General features: G+C 42.4%; 1 protein-coding gene across 1 annotated transcript in view; it reads left to right on the top strand.

Annotated features, from left to right (window-relative positions):
* Positions 1-440: 440 nt before the first annotated feature.
* The window catches only part of ttc39a (tetratricopeptide repeat domain 39A), a gene marked incomplete in the record, with an annotated part of 35065 nt that continues 16041 nt past the window's right edge, over positions 441-19464 (top strand). The window contains 6 exon segments of the mRNA XM_014341231.2: positions 441-637; positions 1879-1929; positions 2081-2131; positions 2409-2462; positions 10832-10936; positions 18856-18987. Of these exon segments, the coding sequence (XP_014196717.1) occupies positions 585-637; positions 1879-1929; positions 2081-2131; positions 2409-2462; positions 10832-10936; positions 18856-18987 (446 nt within the window).

Below are 19464 nucleotides of genomic sequence, written 5' to 3'. Positions count from 1 at the left end.
ATGTAAATATATTATAAAGACAATTATAGTATCATAAGCACCTTTAGTACTCATAAACAACCCGTGTTTACGTTTTTGTCACCTTTCAAGTATTTCTGTAAACACGCTGGGCAAATAAATAAAAATAAATTAATTAGGTAATTAAAACAAATTATACAAAGCAATTCTGTCATTTTATAGAAAATCTATGTAACATTTATCTATTTTATGCAAAATTATTTTAATAATAAAAAATAAACATTATTTGCTTAAATATTTTTTTGTAAAAATATATATCTTTTAGTATTTTGGGCATTTAAGATCATATTTATGAATATTATTATCGCCTGTGTTTACTTCCTTGTTTGTAGCGTCGTCCTAACACGGACGGCTTTAGGACCGCGGGGCGAGCGGCTGCATTGCTGTGCATTCAAATAAAAGTCATTATTGCGTTGATGAGCAGCGCACCTTTCCACGTCAGGAAGGAGGAAGACGCGCAGCAGCAGCCGCAGCAGCCGCTTTCCCTTCCACTCGCTCCCGTGTGACGTGAGTGTGAGCCGCTGTGTAAACCTCTCCGGTCGCCGCTGGTCCTCCCGCGCTGTGGGATGAGTTTCATGAACAGCTGGAAGCGAAGCGTGAAGAAACATGACAGCAAAAGGTGAGTGGAAGGAAAAAGCTCCCGGAGATCGGCGCGTCTTGGTTGGCCGTGTCCGTGCTTGTCTGTCTCCAAAGTCAGGCCGGCTGCTGGGATTTAATCGCACTTTTTTTTAAACCTAAGGCGTCATGTGACTGCGCTGGCCTGAGGTTATCGTGTCATCGCGCTGAGATTGTTGTTTAGCGCACACTGGAGCCTGTGAACACGAGATTTCCAGGACCCTTTAATAAACCACGCAAACCACCGGTGTGTGTTTGAGTCTCTGTAGTTAATAAAGGAAGAGGCGGAAGAAACCTCCTGAGATGTTTGGTGTCTGTTCCTTCTCTCTTATTATTATAAGTGTGTCAGTCTGTGTTCTGCATCCTGTTAGTCAACCTGACGCTCACGATGTGTCAGTCAGGACCACGCGAGCTTTTTACTGTTAGTGAAAGTCAGATTTAACAGGCTGATGTAAACCGTTCAGTTTTATGTTACTGCCCCATGTTTGGCTTATTTTAACTCGCACTGAATGTTTATTATCCAGTGTCCCGTTATAATACTTGCAAGGTTTCAAGCTGCCTTTCCCTTTGACCTGGTCATTTCAGGTACTTTGCAGCTGTTTGAGGCTCAAAGAGGGAAGTGGATCTGATACTTTGTTTTGTTTCAAAAAGGGAGAAAAGTCTAATAATGTAACACTTACGTGCGTTTAGCCACTGATATGATCCATCATCATGATCCATGTAGTTTGTGATGTTCTGAAGGGGCCCAACACTTAGCTGGGTCTCTCTTGTGTTTTGTTACACATTCATGTGTAAATAAAGTTCTAACTAGAACAGACGATTTTAGCGATTTCACTCCAAAACAAACAACTTTAGTTTTTACAGGACATCTGTTGATTGTATGATGTTTATATTGATTAGCAGCCTACTTCAGGCTGTATGTAAAGTGTAGGTAAATCAGAATGCGTTCCACATTATTTACATATATTTTATATATGTTTGAATATCGATGGTGTCAGTTTTATTTAACAATTCTCATTATGAATTTGATGCCAGCAGCATATTTAAAAACGTGCTGGGACGCTGACGAGAAGAAAATACTCGGTCATATGCTGGAATAGTATCGAGTATTTCAAAAGTTAGACTTCACGTTCTCGCTACAGCCCTTCTTTCCTCAGACTTTCCCAGCTGACATCCTCCTCTTACCTTAATGAGATTCAGTCTTGTGGGTTTTTTTTCCCAAGCTGACCTTTGACCTGTTCACAGGGATGCAATGAATCCACAAGACGTACCTGACAGCCCGGACTCCCCGAGCCGGTACGGTGACACTGCGCACGTCATGTTTTCGTACTGTGAGGAACAAAGAAAACATAAAGCCGCTGCTAATCGTGGCTCTGATTACAGCATAACAATAAGTTTAACTCTGGCAGGCGGTTACGCTCAGACTCATCTGCATTTCTCATCTCAGGTTGTCAGATGTAAACAGTCCAGAGCTGGACTCCATCATCACAGACTTCAAGTAAGTTTCTTTAAGTTCACAAATGTAATTTAACAAATTTAAATATTTGCTCCCACATCAGCCCAGTCTCACACAGGTTTCCCTGAAAGTCATCAAGTTCATATCTGTAGAAATCAGCGAGTCATTGTGGCCTGGGAGTGTCCTCATGTATCGGTGTCCATATTTCTCTCTCTCACGATCGTGTTCCTCAAACAACAGCTTGTCTTTCAGCTGGTTTTCATCCCTCGAGATTGCTCTCCTTTCTCTAAAACAGCCCGATTCTGTTCCCGTGTTTCAGGTTACAGATACCGGACGACAAAGATGGTCTGGAGTCAACAGATCCATCGAATGGGTAAGACTGGCCTGTGAGCTCTCTCAGATCATACACGAAAACCGAGGCTTAGATTACAGAAATGTTTGGTTTCATCGAGACACAAAGATGCACATGTTGAGGTAACAAAGTCGTCAGGAGTTCACGGGCAGCTTCTCCTGCTTGTGATATCAATAATTCAGACAGAGGGAACCTGAGAATAACATCATCTCTCAGCACTTTAGTTATGCCTGAGTGTGACCGTGAAAGCATCGCTTATTCAAACTATGATGAGCGTTCAGAGCCTGGAGAAGAAATGTGTGTCTGTCTGATAAGAACAGAAGCACGTAATAAAGTGAAAGGACGCTTTTAGATATTTATACAATACTGGCAGCTAGTTTGAGTTTTATAAATATTTTTAAAAGGTTTTATTTCAGTGAACATCTGCTGTTTTTAATTGAAGACGTGCTAAGTTGTGCTGATAAATCAACATTTGTTTGTATGTAAAAGCTTTAAACATTTGATTTGCTTCTAATATCACATGTCTGTGAGCTCTGAAATCTTCGATTTTGGCAAACCGGGTCCTCAAAAACCCCCGGAGACATCGCACATCGATGTGAACTGAAAATCACATCCGTGTGCGACAGCCTGGACTCCTCAGTCATGTGACAGGCGCATAGATGTGTCCAATAGGAACCCACTACCTGCTAAATATGTCATGACCTGTTTGGCTGATCAAAGTGAAAAACCAAAACTTTGCAAACGAATGTGTTTTTGCAAGTTGGGCAGTGAGCAGGAGTGTTTTTGCACCATGAGGAGGGCAATGAGAATCTAATTATCTTCAATTTAAACCCATGACCCTCTGATGTCCTCACAGCAAACACGAGAGATGAAAGCAACAATTAGGCTTTTCTTTTTACTACTCTCTATAAAGATAGATGTTTTTTTCCCCTCTTGTTTCTGCGCCGGACACTGAGAGAGCTTTGTTCTCGCGATTGTGCTTTCATGGGAGCAAAACCAGTAATATGTACGAAGCCCTTAGCGCGGTCACATGACTGTAAGCTTTATGCTGTCTCTTGATCTCTGTGGAGCTCGGTTGCTTTAAAGTTCACAGTTAAACTTTGGAGAGAGGAATAATATGTGTGGCTGTTATAGTATCTGAAAACAGGTAATTCTGACTCATTGACGGTCAGTATTTTCCTCCAGCGTTGAGGAACAAACTGATGCAGATGAATTTTTTATATCAGATTTGTTTTGTCAGTAATTTGATGGCAATAATTCAGTAAATCATCAGTGAGAATAAAGAATGCTTTAATTAACCTGGTGGCCCTTTCTATTAAACTCGGTAATAACATGGTAATAGTGGAAACATGAGCATGGCAATAGCAAGTTAGTACCACTTAATTACTGAACTAATTAATACATTATCTGCTACCAGTGGTTATGCATGACTAAACACACTGAAGTGTATGTAACTGGATAATAACGGGCCAGAAACTGGGCTAAATATGTGGGAACAGTTACGCCTTTGAGGCAAAACCAGTTAGTAGTAGAGATGTGTTTGTAGTAATAACCAGGAATCAGGACTGTTTCTATTACATCTCATAGTAATCTCATTAAAAACCTGGCACCAGGAAAAAAAGTATTTAAATATAAAAATATAATCACGTATGCAAACATAGGTGCTATGGGTATTTTACATTCCACCTCTGGGAAGGAAGCAATTCCTATATAACAATGCAGGCTGAGTGGTGGTTTAACTTCTAAAGGTTTATTAATGGGCAAAGACGTGGCTTCATAAACATGCTGTGATTGCGCCGTAAGACCTTTGAAGGGAAGCAAAAACAGCAAATTAGCATATGTTATATGATCGTGTGGCATGAACGCTTAGCTGTCTAATAAAACTGTTTCACTAAAAATACATTTACTTTAATAAAGCTTGAGTGTAGAAGTGCTGCTCCTTGGTTTAGCTGGTCAGATGTGAGATTTTGCTGCTTTTGCATCATTTCTAATGTGACAGTAAACATGATGTATTTAGCATCTTGGTGTTTCAGAGCAAACACACTGTTGCAGATTAAAAACTGACAGTATCTGGCATGCCACACACCCGAGCACACACTGGGGTCATGCATGAAACAAAGACTGTCAGCCTTCGCGTGCAGCGCCACAGGTGGAAACTCATCAAGTATATTTGCTCAAGCGTGGTCACGGCGAACCCACCGTTTACCCATGATTCCTCTGCGAACAACACCCACGATTATGCAGGAAACACTACACAAAGGTCACGGTGGCTGACTGGTGAATGCATTATCTGGGCACGGCTTCACAGCCAGTGGGATGAAAGAAAAAGGAGGCGGTGCTTAACAAAAGTGGTCCAAAGAGAGTATGCAGTGCTGAGGTATCATGTTATGACACAGACTTGTTTGTAGTTTCAGTATTTAAGACAAAAAAGTAAATCCGCACAGCTAACTGGGCTTAAACTCCTCGACTTTAATGTAAAACAAAAAGCCTGACAGCTCTGATTACTGCTGCTTGTTTAGTCGTTTTAACTGCTTATTAAAGATGCGGGTCGAGACACTACAGCCGACATGTGTTTATGTCGCTCTCTCACCCATTCACACTCACTCACATCTAATGGATGACTGGCAATGGGCTGTTCGCAGTGATATACAGCTCAAGTCCTGGCACTGCCCCCGTTCTCCATTCACGATTTCACATTATTTCTCGTGCGTCTACATTTTGGAGCCGCTGCGCTGCATCGACGTCTATTCCTGGACCGCCTGCCCGCTGCGGTGAGCAGCCTCTGCAGCAGCCCTGACCAGCTGCGCCTCAGAAAGCTACATTTCTTTCCCACCTACAGTAGCGTTTGTGTCTTTTTATGACGAAAAATGGCTTCATGACTATGAACACTTCTGCTTTTAGCACATTGCTCCTCCAGGGTTTAGTTTTTGGAAGTATCCTCACTACACAGAAAAATCCCCTGACTGTGAAAGTGGGCATTTCAGCCACGCTCCTGATTTTGCATTAACCAATCAGAGCGGAGACTGCAGTGTGGAGCATGAGGGTGATGATCGGACGAGGTGGGCCAGGCTTTCTCTCCATGTGTGATAGTCATCCCAGTCTTATTAAGGGCTGCTGTTGCGTCCTACCTCTCGTTCCTCCCTCGTTTTCTCTCTCCTTCATTCATCCCTACCTCTCTCTCTCACGCTCTCTCTCTGCCTAACCTTCTGCTGTTTCTGCTGCTACAGAAAGAGACACACAGCATCGCACTGCACTGCTGGAAAGGCCCCGGGCTCACAGCCACTTCTGCTATTTTCTCTCTCTTACTTTAGTCGCTTTCTCTGCGTCTCTTCCGGACACACACACACACACACTTTGCCAGATGAAAATGTCAGGGGAGGAAGAGACTCTGTCGAACGGGTAAGATGCGCTCATGTTGGGATGACGTGTGTTTCTCATGCAGTCGTGAGAGTGTGAGATGCTCTGCGAATGTGACTTTTCCTGCCGTGTTTCCATTCTCATGTGACGTTTGTTTTCCACTCCTGTCTCTCAGGCATGTGGACAAACTCGCTCGATTTATTGTCGGAGCTGCTCGCTTCTTTTGTTTCCCGTAACAAGGCCTTTGAACATGTTATACCAGCCTGTCTGATGTGCTGAAAGCTCTGTCACACACAGTTGATAAAACTAATGCTTTGTCACTCCAGGAAAGGGTGTGTGCGTGGTTGTGTGGGTGCATGTGTGCACTTATTGGTTTGCATCAGCACATGCAGTGGTGTGTGAGTGTGTATGAATAGTGGCTGTGTGTGTGTGTGTGCCTTTGCCTGATAATGATCATCATTGTGTAATTTGCTCTCTGGAGAAATCAACGCAGAATTTGAGACTTGCTGACTTGAACCTAATTAAATTATTTGGACGATGCGTGGTATGCACAGCCTGAACCTCGCACACTCTCCTCTTTCTGCCTTTTCTTTCCTTCACACAGTCCATTTCCTTTATTTTTGTTCTTCTCAGATTGCGTTCAAGGTGCCAAAATCTTGTTTTCCAGTCAGCCGGTACCAGTTAAGTCGGTTTCCACCTATAAGGAAATGATATATCCACTGATGCTTTGCTGTCCTCAGCTTTGCAGACACAGGTTTCAGCCTTTATCTAAAAAATCTGAATAGCAGGAATCCAGTAACACAAAAAATGTGGTTTATTATTAAAATCAGCCCTCTTTTATGTAACATGCACACAAACCTGCTGCGTAAGGCGTCTGTTTAATACTGCTGACACACTGCAGTTTTTAACGATTCCTTATCTACCTCAGTATCATTGTAGCCTGAGTCTAACAGGTAATTTGACTCCACTAATTTAAGTTTAAGTTTAAAACTTTCTTTGTTACTAAGGCTTATAGTTGGGGCTGGATCAGGTGACTCTGAACCATCCCTGTAGTTATGCTGCAGTCGGCTCAGGCTGCATCCCGTGATGCTTGTATCTTTCCATTTCTGGATGCTATTAAATTTTCTATAGTCAGTGTTTTGTCCCGTCTCCCTATGCTCTCCCTTTTCTCCTCTCTTTCCCCTCACCCTCCTGACCGGTCGCAGCAGATGGCCCCCCCCCTCCTCAACCTGGAAGTGCTGGAGTTTTTCAATTCAATTCAATTCAATTTTATTTATATAGCGCCAAATCACAACAAAAGTCGCCTCAAGGCGCTTCATAGATACAGAGAAAAACCCAACAATCATATGACCCCCTATGAGCAAGCACTTTGGCGACAGTGGGAAGGAAAAACTCCCTTTTAACAGGAAGAAACCTCCAGCAGAACCAGGCTCAGGGAGGGGCGGGGCCATCTGCTGCGACCGGTTGGGGTGAGAGAAGGAAGACAGGATAAAGACATGCTGTGGAAGAGAGACAGAGGTTAATAACAGATATGATTCAATGCAGAGAGGTCTGTTAAACATAGTGAGGAGAAAGGTGACTGGAAAGGAAAAACTCAATGCATCATGGGAATCCCCCGGCAGCCTAGTCTATTGCAGCATAACTAAGGGAGGATTCAGGGTCACCTGGTCCAGCCCTAACTATATGCTTTAGCAAAAAGGAAAGTTTTAAGCCTAATCTTGAAAGTAGAGATAGTGTCTGTCTCCTGAATCCAAACTGGAAGCTGGTTCCACAGAAGAGGGGCCTGAAAACTGAAGGCTCTGCCTCCCATTCTACTTTTAAATACTCTAGGAACAACAAGTAGGCCTGCAGAGCGAGAGCGAAGTGCTCTAATAGGGTGATATGGTACTACAACGTCCTGTCATAAAGGAGTTTTTCCATCCTGCTGTCACCAAGTGCTTGCTCATAGGATACTGTCTAATTGTTGGGTTTTCTGTCTTGTATTGTAGTGTCTTTACCTTACAATATAAAGCAACTTTCTAAAATCTAAAATAATAACTAAACATGCCTCGAGTAAAGATTTAGGGTAAGGTTACAATAAATGTTTGGCAAAGCTATACATTTGGTGTAAGTATTAGCATTTCTTAATTCTTCTGTAGGCCTGTCATTTAAACTCTGAACTGGGCCCCAGTTATATTTTAAAGGTGGGACTTTGACCGAGAGGTCACAGGGTATTACTGTGACTAAAATTAATGTTGCACTTCTTACAGGTTCATAACTCTTAGATCAGGTTAAGTACAGTCAGCGTCACTGTGTCAGTGTAATATGTGTGTTATTCTCTCTTTAATGCAGAAGTACTCTGTCAGTATTTGAGTTTCCAGATTTCACTCTGGATTAGTGAGCTGCAGGTTTATTGTATTTCAGTGTTTTCATCTGTTCCTGCCTACATCTGGGGATTTTTGCAGGTGAGAATATTGACTCTGTGGCTTACGGGGTTGAATACTCTGTCGTCGCTGCACCTTTACTCGTACAGAAAACCGGTATGGACTGTACCAACAGCTCTGGTTGGACTGGTTGGATTCACTCAGTGGCCACTGGTGGAAGACATGTGACTCTGCAGGATTAACAACATAAATGTGCGCACAATGTGCTGCATTATTTTCTCTTGGATTTTATTATTGGTCTTCATATTAAAGTATCATCTGTGGACACTCAATTAGAAAATAGCCAATGGTAAAATAAGTTAATCATTGTATGCTAATTGCTAATGTTTATATAATGCTGTTTATAGCTTCGGTTGCATTATTTTGTCTGTGTGTGTGTGTGTGTGTTTTGTGTGTGTGTGTGTGTGTGTGTGTGTGTGTGTGTGTGTGTGTGTGTGTGTAGTGTGGGTCTTTCTGTGTGTGTGTGTGTGTGTATTGTTGCTGACAACAAAGAGCATTTCTTAAAGTCACCTGAGTTTTGCACAGAGACGGACCAGTATGTGCACCAGTGAGAGGAGGTTTCTGTTAGCAGGAAACTGCTGGCTGCCGGTCATATGGTGAACACAGCAGTCACCCGCATGTCATTAGCAGAGCTGCACCAGTATGTGTGCTTCTTTCTATCATGCTGCTGGTGGTATGTGTATGTATGAAGTGAGTTTATGGCTTCTTTGTGTTTCTAATGGGCAGGAATGTGCCAGACACGTTAGCTGTAGCTGCGTTTCCTCTTTTATTCCTCTGCAGCTGTCTAATGCTGACATGGGCTGAGCGGGTAATACTGACAGAGTGTGTTCCTGCACTTAAATGGGAATGATAGTTGCCCTCAGAGACGTTATGTTGTAAGGTAAAGAGCTAACGGTGTTATAGAGAAAAAGCCAGTGATCCAAGAAAGAAACTCGCCTTTTTCTACATAAAAAACCTTCTGGGAGGGCAGCCATCTGTCCAGACTGGATGGGGCCGAGGGGGGAAATCGAGACCACAGAAAGACACAAGAAACCACAATCAAGACAAAGCACAAAATACTGGAGAGAGTAGACAGCGAGGTCATTTCACGCAATAGTGGCTCCTAGCTTCGTAAAAATGGAGTACACCCTCTTTCAATTAGAAGTTTGTACGTATCAGGATATAATAAAAAAAATCTTGTTCAGACCAGGTTGTGATTTATTCATTTATCTAAGAACACCCCAACTTGTAGAAATGCTTATAGCATCATTTCCTGTCTAAATGTATCAGCCTCTCTCATGCATTCATTTTTACCCAGCTCTCCTAAACTCCCACCACAGCATTTTAATGAGGGTGAGGTCTGGACTTTGGCCCAGTGCAGCACCTTGATTTTTCCCCCCAGTTATTCTGTTGCAGATTTGCTGCTCTGCTTGGGATCTCTGTCTGTTGAATGACTCTGTTTTGACCAAGCTTTAGCTCTCAGACAGTTGACTTCACATTTGACTCTTGAATAATTTTGTATTACAAGCGTTTTTAGATTTTACTCAAGGTGCCCGGGTCCCGTGGCTGCAAAACAAGCCCCAATCCTCTCCCCTTCACCCATGTGCTGTGGGTGCTTTTTGCCAAAGGCGGTGCTGTGCGTTTTGGTGAAACATCTGCATTTTGGTCGAATCTGAGAGCATCGTTCCACAAGTTCTGTCATAATTTGTTTTTTAGACAGAAGATGCTTTTCTCCTGAAAACCCTTCGAAAGTATTACATTAAGCTAATTAACTAATACTTAATGTAAAAAAAATCAACAGTTGTGTATATTTCATGGCAGGGATTGACGTCATTTAGTCCAAAATCCAGTAAATGTAATAAAAAGTAATTACACAGCAAACAAGCAACAATCCAAGCAAAGTTAATGAATGAGCTTAATGTTTTTTAGAATTTCCATCAGCTTAGCTTCTCTCTGTCATTAACGAGTTTTTCACATTCTGGCTGCTGTTTTCTCCCCGAGTTTAACAAGTGAAACATACGTTTAAAGTTTCATGGCTACAGCGGGTCAAATCAAAGATGGACGACTCCAGGTCGTACACACGCCCGTCACGTGATGAATACAAGGTGACGTGATCTTCTTTAAGCCACGAAGCGCATCTGTTCTTTATCTTTAATAAAAGATTCAGAAACTGCTCCCGGAGCTTGTCCTTGTCTAAATGTATGATTATGTCTGTAATGCAAATAGCAGCAGCAGTAACAGCAAAGAGCACTGTGGCGGGGCGTGGCCTGCGGTGCCGTGCAGGTGCGTCCGCCTCCTCTGCACGGCACCGCAGGCCCCGCCCCGCCACAGGCACTCCCTCCAGCCGGTTTGCTCGTCTGGCTCACTCTGTGTTCATCTTCTGGTTTCTGTCTCGCAGGAGTGCAGAGAATTTAATAACTTATGAATATGTTACGATTCAGGACAAAATGTGTTTTAGATTGTGTTTTTATTCTTGGGGCCAGTCAAAGACACAAACACTTTTTAGGGTTGCCTTATATGACACAGGCTTGTTTTGTGTACACTTTGATCACAGCTACATCCTTGTGTTTGGACGATGATGTATTTTCAGCATGTTTTCATCCAGATTTGCTGTTTGTTTTGTTTCTGCAGCTGCTCGCGGTCAGACCTGACGCTGGCTCTCGAGGACTGTATGGCCGCCCTGGATCTGTTCCTCAGAAACGACTTTGAGGAGGCGCAGGCGCGGCTCAGATGCAGGTAGGAGCACCACCTGCGTAACGACCTGCTACGGGTGCTGTTCTCGCCGGGCTTTGACCTTTCGAGTGTTCTCAGTAACTTTCACGGCTCAAAATAATTCTTATTTATCTGATATTGGGCCTCTGTCTGAAACAAGTTTAGTTTTAGTTCCTCTTCCCTTAAGACAACTGTCTGCTGATTGGCTCCCCCTCTCAAACAGAGGGTTTGAACAGCAGGTGGGCGGAGCTTCTGTTCAGACTGACAGCAGTCCAAAATCTGAGCTTTTGCCTCATTATTTGAAACTTTGACCATGTTTTTTCATGAGCGTCCGAGAACTCTTATCAAAAGATATGAAGGTCATAAATGTGAGTTAAGGGATCATTCAGAGGATTCCTAATAGCTTTAGATCTGCGGTGATTTCACCTCACTGCTCTTCTATTTTAACCCTGCTGCAGTTCCTTGAATGTTTTTCTTGGATCTTTGGTGACTTGGAGGACTTTTAGACAGTCGTCCCCTAATGTTGCAGGTCTCTGTTAGTAGTTTGTGTCTCTCACTGTGGACGTGTCACGACCTGGAGCTTTTAGCTTTGTCACCCAGTTTTCTGAAAATGTTCTGATGATGATCACTTTTTTTTACATGCTGCCATGATTGCTGTTTGGTTTTTCACGATAAAATCTAAAGCCGTCTCTAAATGAATTCGATTGAATTAAATGTCCAATAAAAGTTTAAGAATTAAGAAGCTGTGCTTTATTTGTTTTGAGCATTCAGAGCACTCACTGCTTTAAATTCTTCCCAGTGGCAGGATCAGTACAGTTTCTCTAATTAAGAGGACACTTCGATATTGAAGATAAATTCACTATTCAGCCTTTGAAGATGGCTGCACAATTAGAAGGAGCTTTTTAATGTGTTGTGATGTTTCCATGAAGGTCCAATTATGTGGGGAAACAACAAAAAGTGTCGGGTTTGAAAAAGGAGACAAGGAGGCAAATAAAGCGAAGGTTTCTTCGAACAGTTTAACTAAAAGAGATGGACAGACCACGATCACCATCAAAAGAGAAACATATTAAAACTCTGAAGTTGATCAGGTAAAAATAATAAGTTAAAAAGGCTAAATCAGCCAAAGCACCACAGAGGTCCCACATTCGGCAGCCACAACATATAAAACCAGACATGCTTCCTGAGTCTGGAGCTGTCCTCTGTGCTCTGACCCAGTTGCTGAGAAGAGTTGGCTGCACAAAAGTGCGGCACCTGAAGCTGGAGAGACAACATGACACAGCAACTGGGACAAATCACAGCAGGCTCTGCCGGGGCCATAACATGCTTGGAAAATAAAGTCTGTAAGATGATGTTTTTGAGTCCTGAATCAGTGACAGCTGGAACCATCGTACTGCAGTGCAGTTAAAGTCAAGCTTCTTGTCGGTTCTTTGTTAAGTGCAGGACAAACACCGCATTGCAGTGACCCACAGCGGACAAGTAAATTGAATCTAAAGTTAAAAAAGATAAAATAGAGAATTAAAAGTACAATAGATATAAGAAATAAGGTGTCAAAGTCTTAATAGACAAGATACATTAAAGCCAATAAACTGTAATTGCTGTTTCTGTTGTGTTTACATGAACAGGTTATGTGAACCATGTGCTGCTTTAAGTTACATTAACATAACACAGCACGTAGAAACGGCACCTCCAGGTTTGTACTCCAACACCGAGTCATCGTGTTACTCGGTGTCCACTGCGTGTTATCAGCACCTTTATCGTGCCGCTGCTTTGATCCGTCCTCTGGGACTGTGGGCCGCTCCTCAGCCCAGTTTCTTCTTTCCAGTGCTGCCCAGCATCAAACAATAGCTTCCTTTTAGCCCTGACTGTGTTTGTAGTTTTGAGTAAACCGGTGTGTGGTGTTGTTGCTGAGAGACATGTGTGTGACGACATTAAGAGTGAATGAACTCGCACTCTTTGTTTTTTACATTATTATTTTTTGGTCCGTCTTTCCTGGTGTTTGTTATTTAAACTTGGATTTGGGAAATCTTCTACCCGTGCTGACGATGTGGATAAATCTAAAACCTCACACTCCTGTTGGTGTCCTGATTTCTGCCTCACAGGTTTCTCCCTGTGCAGCCGGCTCTATTCCATTTACATGCAGAACTGCAATTAAACTGATTTTTTAATATTTTGTTTGCTTTGTACACAACCCAATGACACCCACAACCTCATTTTCTCCTCAGAAAAAGCTTTTATGAGAGGAAATGACAGCTGTTGGGCTTTCAGCATGCTGTATATCATTTTAATGCACCTGGACACATCAGCGGGGATGTTTTCTGGAGTTATCATGTGTTGTAGAGCCTGGGAATCTTTGCATCCCGCAGCTTTTGTGTTCTTCCACTTGCTCGGCCTTGAACTTTGAGGCCTCAGAGAGCAGCTCTGTGTCTGACGTTAGCATTAGTTTCAGACTTTTAGATCTCACACCTTTGCTTGCAGGCAGGATTTGCTTTGTTTTCCTCCACCTGTTAGCTGTAGTCTGACGCAGCCATGTGGGGCAAGGACACACACATATGTGGACACAGTTTCTATTTAGTCAATCTTGTGTCTGCTACATTTACCCCTACGTCCATGTTTATGGTCACAGGTAGTTGGAGGTCGTCCCAGGATGCATTGGGAGCAAGACCTCGTTTATACAAAGTGCATATTAATTGGAAATCTGACTGTGGAACAATATTGTGTTTGTAGAGACTTTAGTCAGTGGCTTACAGTCACGGTCACCATATCGGCAATCACCCTGAATCTTTTGGATAACTTTGGTCTTGAGCGAGACTCGTGCGTTAAAGTCCTCCGCCGCAGTTATTTATGACGGGGTCGGTTATTACGGACACATGGAATTAGTGCGCTGTTAGCAAGCATGGACTCTGTTTAAGCACTGTTTGTGCAGGTGGACAGCTCAGCACAGGAGACAGTAGATTTATGCTTCACTCATTAACTGAAAGCCGTTGTAAAACTGGAAGCTTGATTTACTTTACGAGAAATACAATGGCCATTAAAGGTGATAGAAAAACCCCAAACTACATGTCAAATTACTGAAAATGTGCATCATATCAGGAGGCAGGGGAACAGTCAATGAAAGCAGCGATAAATAAACTGGTATAAAAGCAGTGGATCCAGATAAAAACATAAAACCATAAGTGGACTGACAGCTGGAGGGCGAGATGAAGCAGAAGAGGAAGAGGCTAGACACCAAGCCAAACGAACCATAGCAGCTGAGGAGTAGCAGAAACCGAACAGAGGTTCTCACAGGAAGTACATCCTGTAGCTGGTTAACTTATTACAGGTCTGTGGAGATATTCAAGCGTCCGATTGTCCTGAAAATCTTACTGGATCACTGATTTGTTTATTCCTTTAATTTTAGATGCTGTGTTATGGTTTAGCTGGGATTCAGGTCACAGGTCCTCATGTTTAGTTGTTTATGATTAGAAGTCAGAATCCTTGAGTCAAGCCTCATTTCTTTGCATTCGTTTCCAATGAACCAGCCTTTCTTGTGGTCTTGAGCAATAGTTCTCGGGGTATTACGAAGGACTTGGCAGCGTTTTCACTCCTTTTCAGTCCAATCCTTATACCGGGGCACCTTCAGAGAAATGTTTTCTTTTTTGTTTCAGACCTATGAATCATTCAAGTCAACCGATGAACCAGTGTTGTGTCTACACATGTCAGACAACTTAGCAAAGAACTAACTTTGAATTATATCTTCAGGCACTTTGTTGCTAGAAGCTTGTCATAAAAAATACATCATTTATTCCCATTTCTTTAGTTGAATCTATTAAAAATGCCAAAGATAACACAGTTTGACAGGCAGGAAATAATATTTTTGGAACAAAAGGCTGCTGAGTGAGCCCTCATCTGGGACTCTCCTCAGCTCTTTCTGGGACAGTGGCGCGGCTGCCCCTCTGTTGGTCTTCCTTGGTCTCTTGTGTTCTGGGGGCCTCTGGATGTCTGGAGTTTGATCTCCTCCATACCTGCTTCATGCCCTGGAGGACGGGGCTGTGGCCCCCCCACACCCTCTAGCAGATCATTACATGAAGGAACCTTTTAAAACAAGCGCGTCATGCTCACAGGTGTACACACGGGTGCTCACACACACAAACTACACCCTTTTTGGCTCCTACCTCAAAGCACACTGTGCGCTGTCGATCTTACGTGCTGCACAATAATGTTTAATATTTAGTATTTACAGTTATATTCCCATATATCATCGTGATGTTGTGTATAGTGTACTACTTACGCTTTACTCAGTTTATCCCTTGTTAAATGCTTGTTTTCTTTTTTCTTTCTCAACAGGTGATCCAGGTGATTGACATTTGTATTTTTTTGTCTGCTTATTTAGTCGGTTTTTGTTTTTTTCCCCTCTTTCTTTCTCCCTTTTCTTTTTTTTTTTTTTTTTTTTGTGTCCCGTTTGGATCTTTGGCATCAGAATTGTTGTCTTAAGGCCAAGAAAGATGCCAAGCAGATTTATTTTACCAAGTGGATCATCATGGCCTTGCCATATTGGTCCATTTGATTGACCTTTATTATAATTATGTATTTATTTTATTTTCAGTTGCTACAAACGGGACAGACATGACTGGGGGATAGGACAGGGAGAAAGAATGAAAGAAAGAGAGGGAGAGAAAGAAAACCAAAGGGGAGAAGAGACGGTGAGAAGGGGGGAAGAAAGAAAAAAACAAAAAAAACAAAACAAAACACCTGGGTCACCTGTATGGAGAAAAAAAACAGAAGAGAAAGCAAACAACAAAGAGCAACATAATAAAAAAACAGCACCATCACAATAAACTAGCTAGCAGTAGATATCAGTAGATACTAAATAATAAACGATATTGTGCAGCACGCAAGATAGACAGCGCACAGTGTGCTTTGAGGCAGCAGCCAAGAAAGCTGTAGTCCGCGTCTGTGTATACACCTGTGTGGATCAGCATGCTTGCATTCCAAAGGTTTCTTCAAGTAATGATCTGCTAGAGGGTGTGGGGGGGCCACAGCCCCGTCCTCCAGGGTATGAAGCAGGTACGGAGGAGATCAAAACTCCAGACATCCGGAGGCCCCCAGAACACAAGAGACCAAGGAAGACCAACAGAGGGGCAGCCGCGCCACTGTCTCCCTTTTCTTTTCCTCATTCAAGTCTGTCCCGTATCTAGCAAGTGAAAATAAAAAATAAAATAAACACTAAAAGGTGAATCAAATAGACCATTACAGCAAGGCTGGGATGGTCTATTTGGTAAAGTAAATCCGTTGGGCCTCTTTCTTCACCTTTAGACAATAATTCTGATGAAAAAGAACCAAACGGGACAGACAAAAAAAAAAAAGAAGTCCAAGCATGGACGAACTAATTTCCCCCAAAATTAGGGCTGTCAGCGTTAACGCGGCGTTAACGCGGTCGTCACGATTAACGCGATTTTTGATGCCCACCTGGAGCACAGAATGAACAAACTTTGGACAAACTACCCGAAATGCGTTGACACACACATTTCAGGGATTTTGACTCCGTCTGCGCTCCAGATGGGTTTATTGTTAATCGCATTAGTCGTGATGACGGCGCGTTAACGCTGACAGCACTAAAAAAATATAAAGTCCCCAATTTTGGATTTCTTTGGCTTTAAACCAGATGAAACAGGTAAACCTGATGTAAACGCTTGTGCAGACGTGTAGTGCGAGCAAAGTACTCAAACACGACTAACTTGCATGAGCATGCACGTGTCCACCATCCGGCTGAGTATGCTAGGCTATCACCAGCGTCTGCAGCTGCATCAACAAGCATTTGGGTGCTCTCTGAGGAGGGGGCATTTGCTTGCAGATGAAAGAGGGTGCTGCTAAAACAGCGCTATTATTATTTTTTAATGTTGGCTGCTTCTATTAGCTCCATCATTATTAGCAAACGTACTCATGGGCAAATAAATAAATAAATCGCCCTTGACCATCGACAATGGGCTCAGCCTATCGTCGATATATTCGTCCGGTCGCCCAACCACACTCCTCAGAGCCCGGACTTCAACATCACCGAAGCAGTCTGGGATCATCTTGACAGAGAACAACACAAAAACAGCCAACATCCAAAGAAGAGCTGAAGAACTATTCCCGAATATTACTTTCAGAAATTACAGCTACCTAAGAGAGTTCAGCATGTGGTGAAGGATGTAGGTTATACCAAATATTGACTTTCAAACTCATTAGAATTGCTCAAGCTCTGTTTTTGTCCTGTATACTGTATTTCCATATATGGAAATGAATAGCTCAGGTGTGGTGTGTCCTTGCAAAGAACAGAAATATTTTTCTATTTTCCTTGCAAAATATAGAAACGTGAGTAATGGCTCCACACGGTAACCAGTCAAGTGTTTTTTCATTTTGAGAGGCAGATGTTTACATGGATGGTGTTCGATACACCTGCGCTGTTGTTTCTCTGTAGCCTGTACTGTTGTCTTCTTTGGGTGAAATTATCAGGGTTAATTCAGGCAAGGAGTTATTTTAGGAATCAGCTACAAGTTTCTGTGACAAATGTCCACAAATTTCTGCGCAGAAATCACTGAAAATGTTTGGATTTCATCAGAACTACCATTGCTGCTTCCATCGTCTTCAACTGAATGCAAGGTGTGTGTCGGTGCACACGTGTTTGTGCGAATCTCAAAGCAGCTCCTCCCTTTCATTATGGAACTACGTGGTGAAAATATGTTGGAGACCCAGCTTTACTGCTATCAGAGGTGCTACGACCTTTTCATCACTGAGATCTGACAGATATTTTGCTGCCATGTGACTAAATTTAAATCACACTCCATCTTAAAAGGTTTCCCAGCCTGAGTTTCACTTGCTGTCTCACATAAATGAGCCTGACGCCATGGAAATGTAACCCAGGCAAATCTCCCTGCTTCTCAGTCTGCGCCTTCTCTGTTTCCAGGTTGCTACTGAGCTTGTTTGGTGTTTGTTTACTGAGTTAAAGCTGATTGAATTCATTTAAGCAAACAGTTGAAGGTTTGTAGTTAGTTAATTTACAAACGTCTCTACTTAATTCTGCAGTTTTCTTTCATGACAGACAAAAAGTCACATGGATGATGTCACATTTATCTCCGTTTGCCTTTTATTTCCAGTTTGTGTGCACATATATAGATATAGCTGTATTAGGAAACATGAAGTAGAGCATGATTAATGTTTGCTGGCCTAGTTTTCATGGGGTGAAAAATCTGTTTATTGTGAGCTGGTCTGAGGTCAGAGTAACATCCCAGAGGCTGGTCACATGAGTTAATCTGGCGATGAAGAGCAGCGAAATGTTGGCCATGCGGACTGACAGCATTCCTGCCTGCACACCTCTGACTTCATGTCACTTAATATATGATCCAACAAACAGACATGCTTGAAAATGTGTTAATCACAGGATACATACGGCTGTTTAAACCGTCCGCTATAACTTCAGTGGGACTCCTTATTAATAGCACAAACATATGTTGTATATCTTTAACTTGTTTTGATTAATTAGTAGCTGTTTAACTGTTTAGATCAGGACCAGGAAGCTTTATTAACAAGTTGAACAAGTATTTCGGTATTTATGTGGGGAAAGTGCACGTGGTACACGCTCCAAGTACTTCGGTGTCCTTGTCACCGTGAAAGCCAACAGACACTGTTCAGTATCTCCCGTCTCTTGTCAGCAGGTATTCGTCATCTAGTGGCCACACTGTTGTTCTGTCAGATGACTGCTTATTAATATTTTATGTCTTCAAGCATTTAAAAAAAGTTTTTGCAGAATGAGAAATATTTTTGATTTAATCTTTATGTAACCAGGATGTCGAGTTTTATTATTCTAAATCTAAAGCAACTAAATGTTAATGTGTTGTTCTGTAAAAGATTGTAAAACAATGCAATATTTAATATTTTTCGTCCTGTGCATCACAACAGAAATTTTCTGTTTGCTTGTTTTGCAGAAACAAAGACAGCATGTACCACGCTCTGACCTACGCCACCATTCTAGAAATGCAGGCCATGATGACCTTCGATCCTCAACACATCCTAGTTGCAGGGAACACCATGAAGGAGGCGCAGGCTATCTGCCAGAGGTGAGACTTTGTCAGTTAGCTGATAAAATAATAAACAGCTGACTAACAATGACAGGGTCTCTTTTTTTTGTTAGTTCCTCTTTAGCCAAGTCAGCTGCGGAAGTTTATTTTGTCTCAACCCAAAATTGAACAGCTTAATGAGCTCTAGCTTCGGTAGTAACATCCTGAGACTCTTCCAGCTCAGTAAAAACAATATTACTGAAGCCTCTGTGAGAATCCATCGCAGAGGCTTTTCTTAGGGCACCACATATGATTAGTCATCTTATAAACACACGTTTATTTCGGCCAATCTGACGTCAGAGCTGCAGTTTCTCTGTGTAAACACTCTGACTGCTCATAGGAAACTTACCGCACACTCAGCCCTTTTTCTTTTAGCAACCTCATCGTGCAGCGTCTCAGCATCCTGTGTTTAGATGAATAAGGCTGAGTCACGTATCTGAAAGGAAACATGATAGGAGGGGAAATGCAGGGCATTGC

Source organism: Haplochromis burtoni, unplaced genomic scaffold (genome assembly GCF_018398535.1).
Source record: "Haplochromis burtoni strain Fernald_Lab_line unplaced genomic scaffold, NCSU_Asbu1 Contig_466, whole genome shotgun sequence".
NCBI lineage: Eukaryota > Metazoa > Chordata > Actinopteri > Cichliformes > Cichlidae > Haplochromis > Haplochromis burtoni.
Note: the sequence above shows the minus strand (reverse complement) of the source record. Positions and strands in the feature narration are given on the sequence as shown.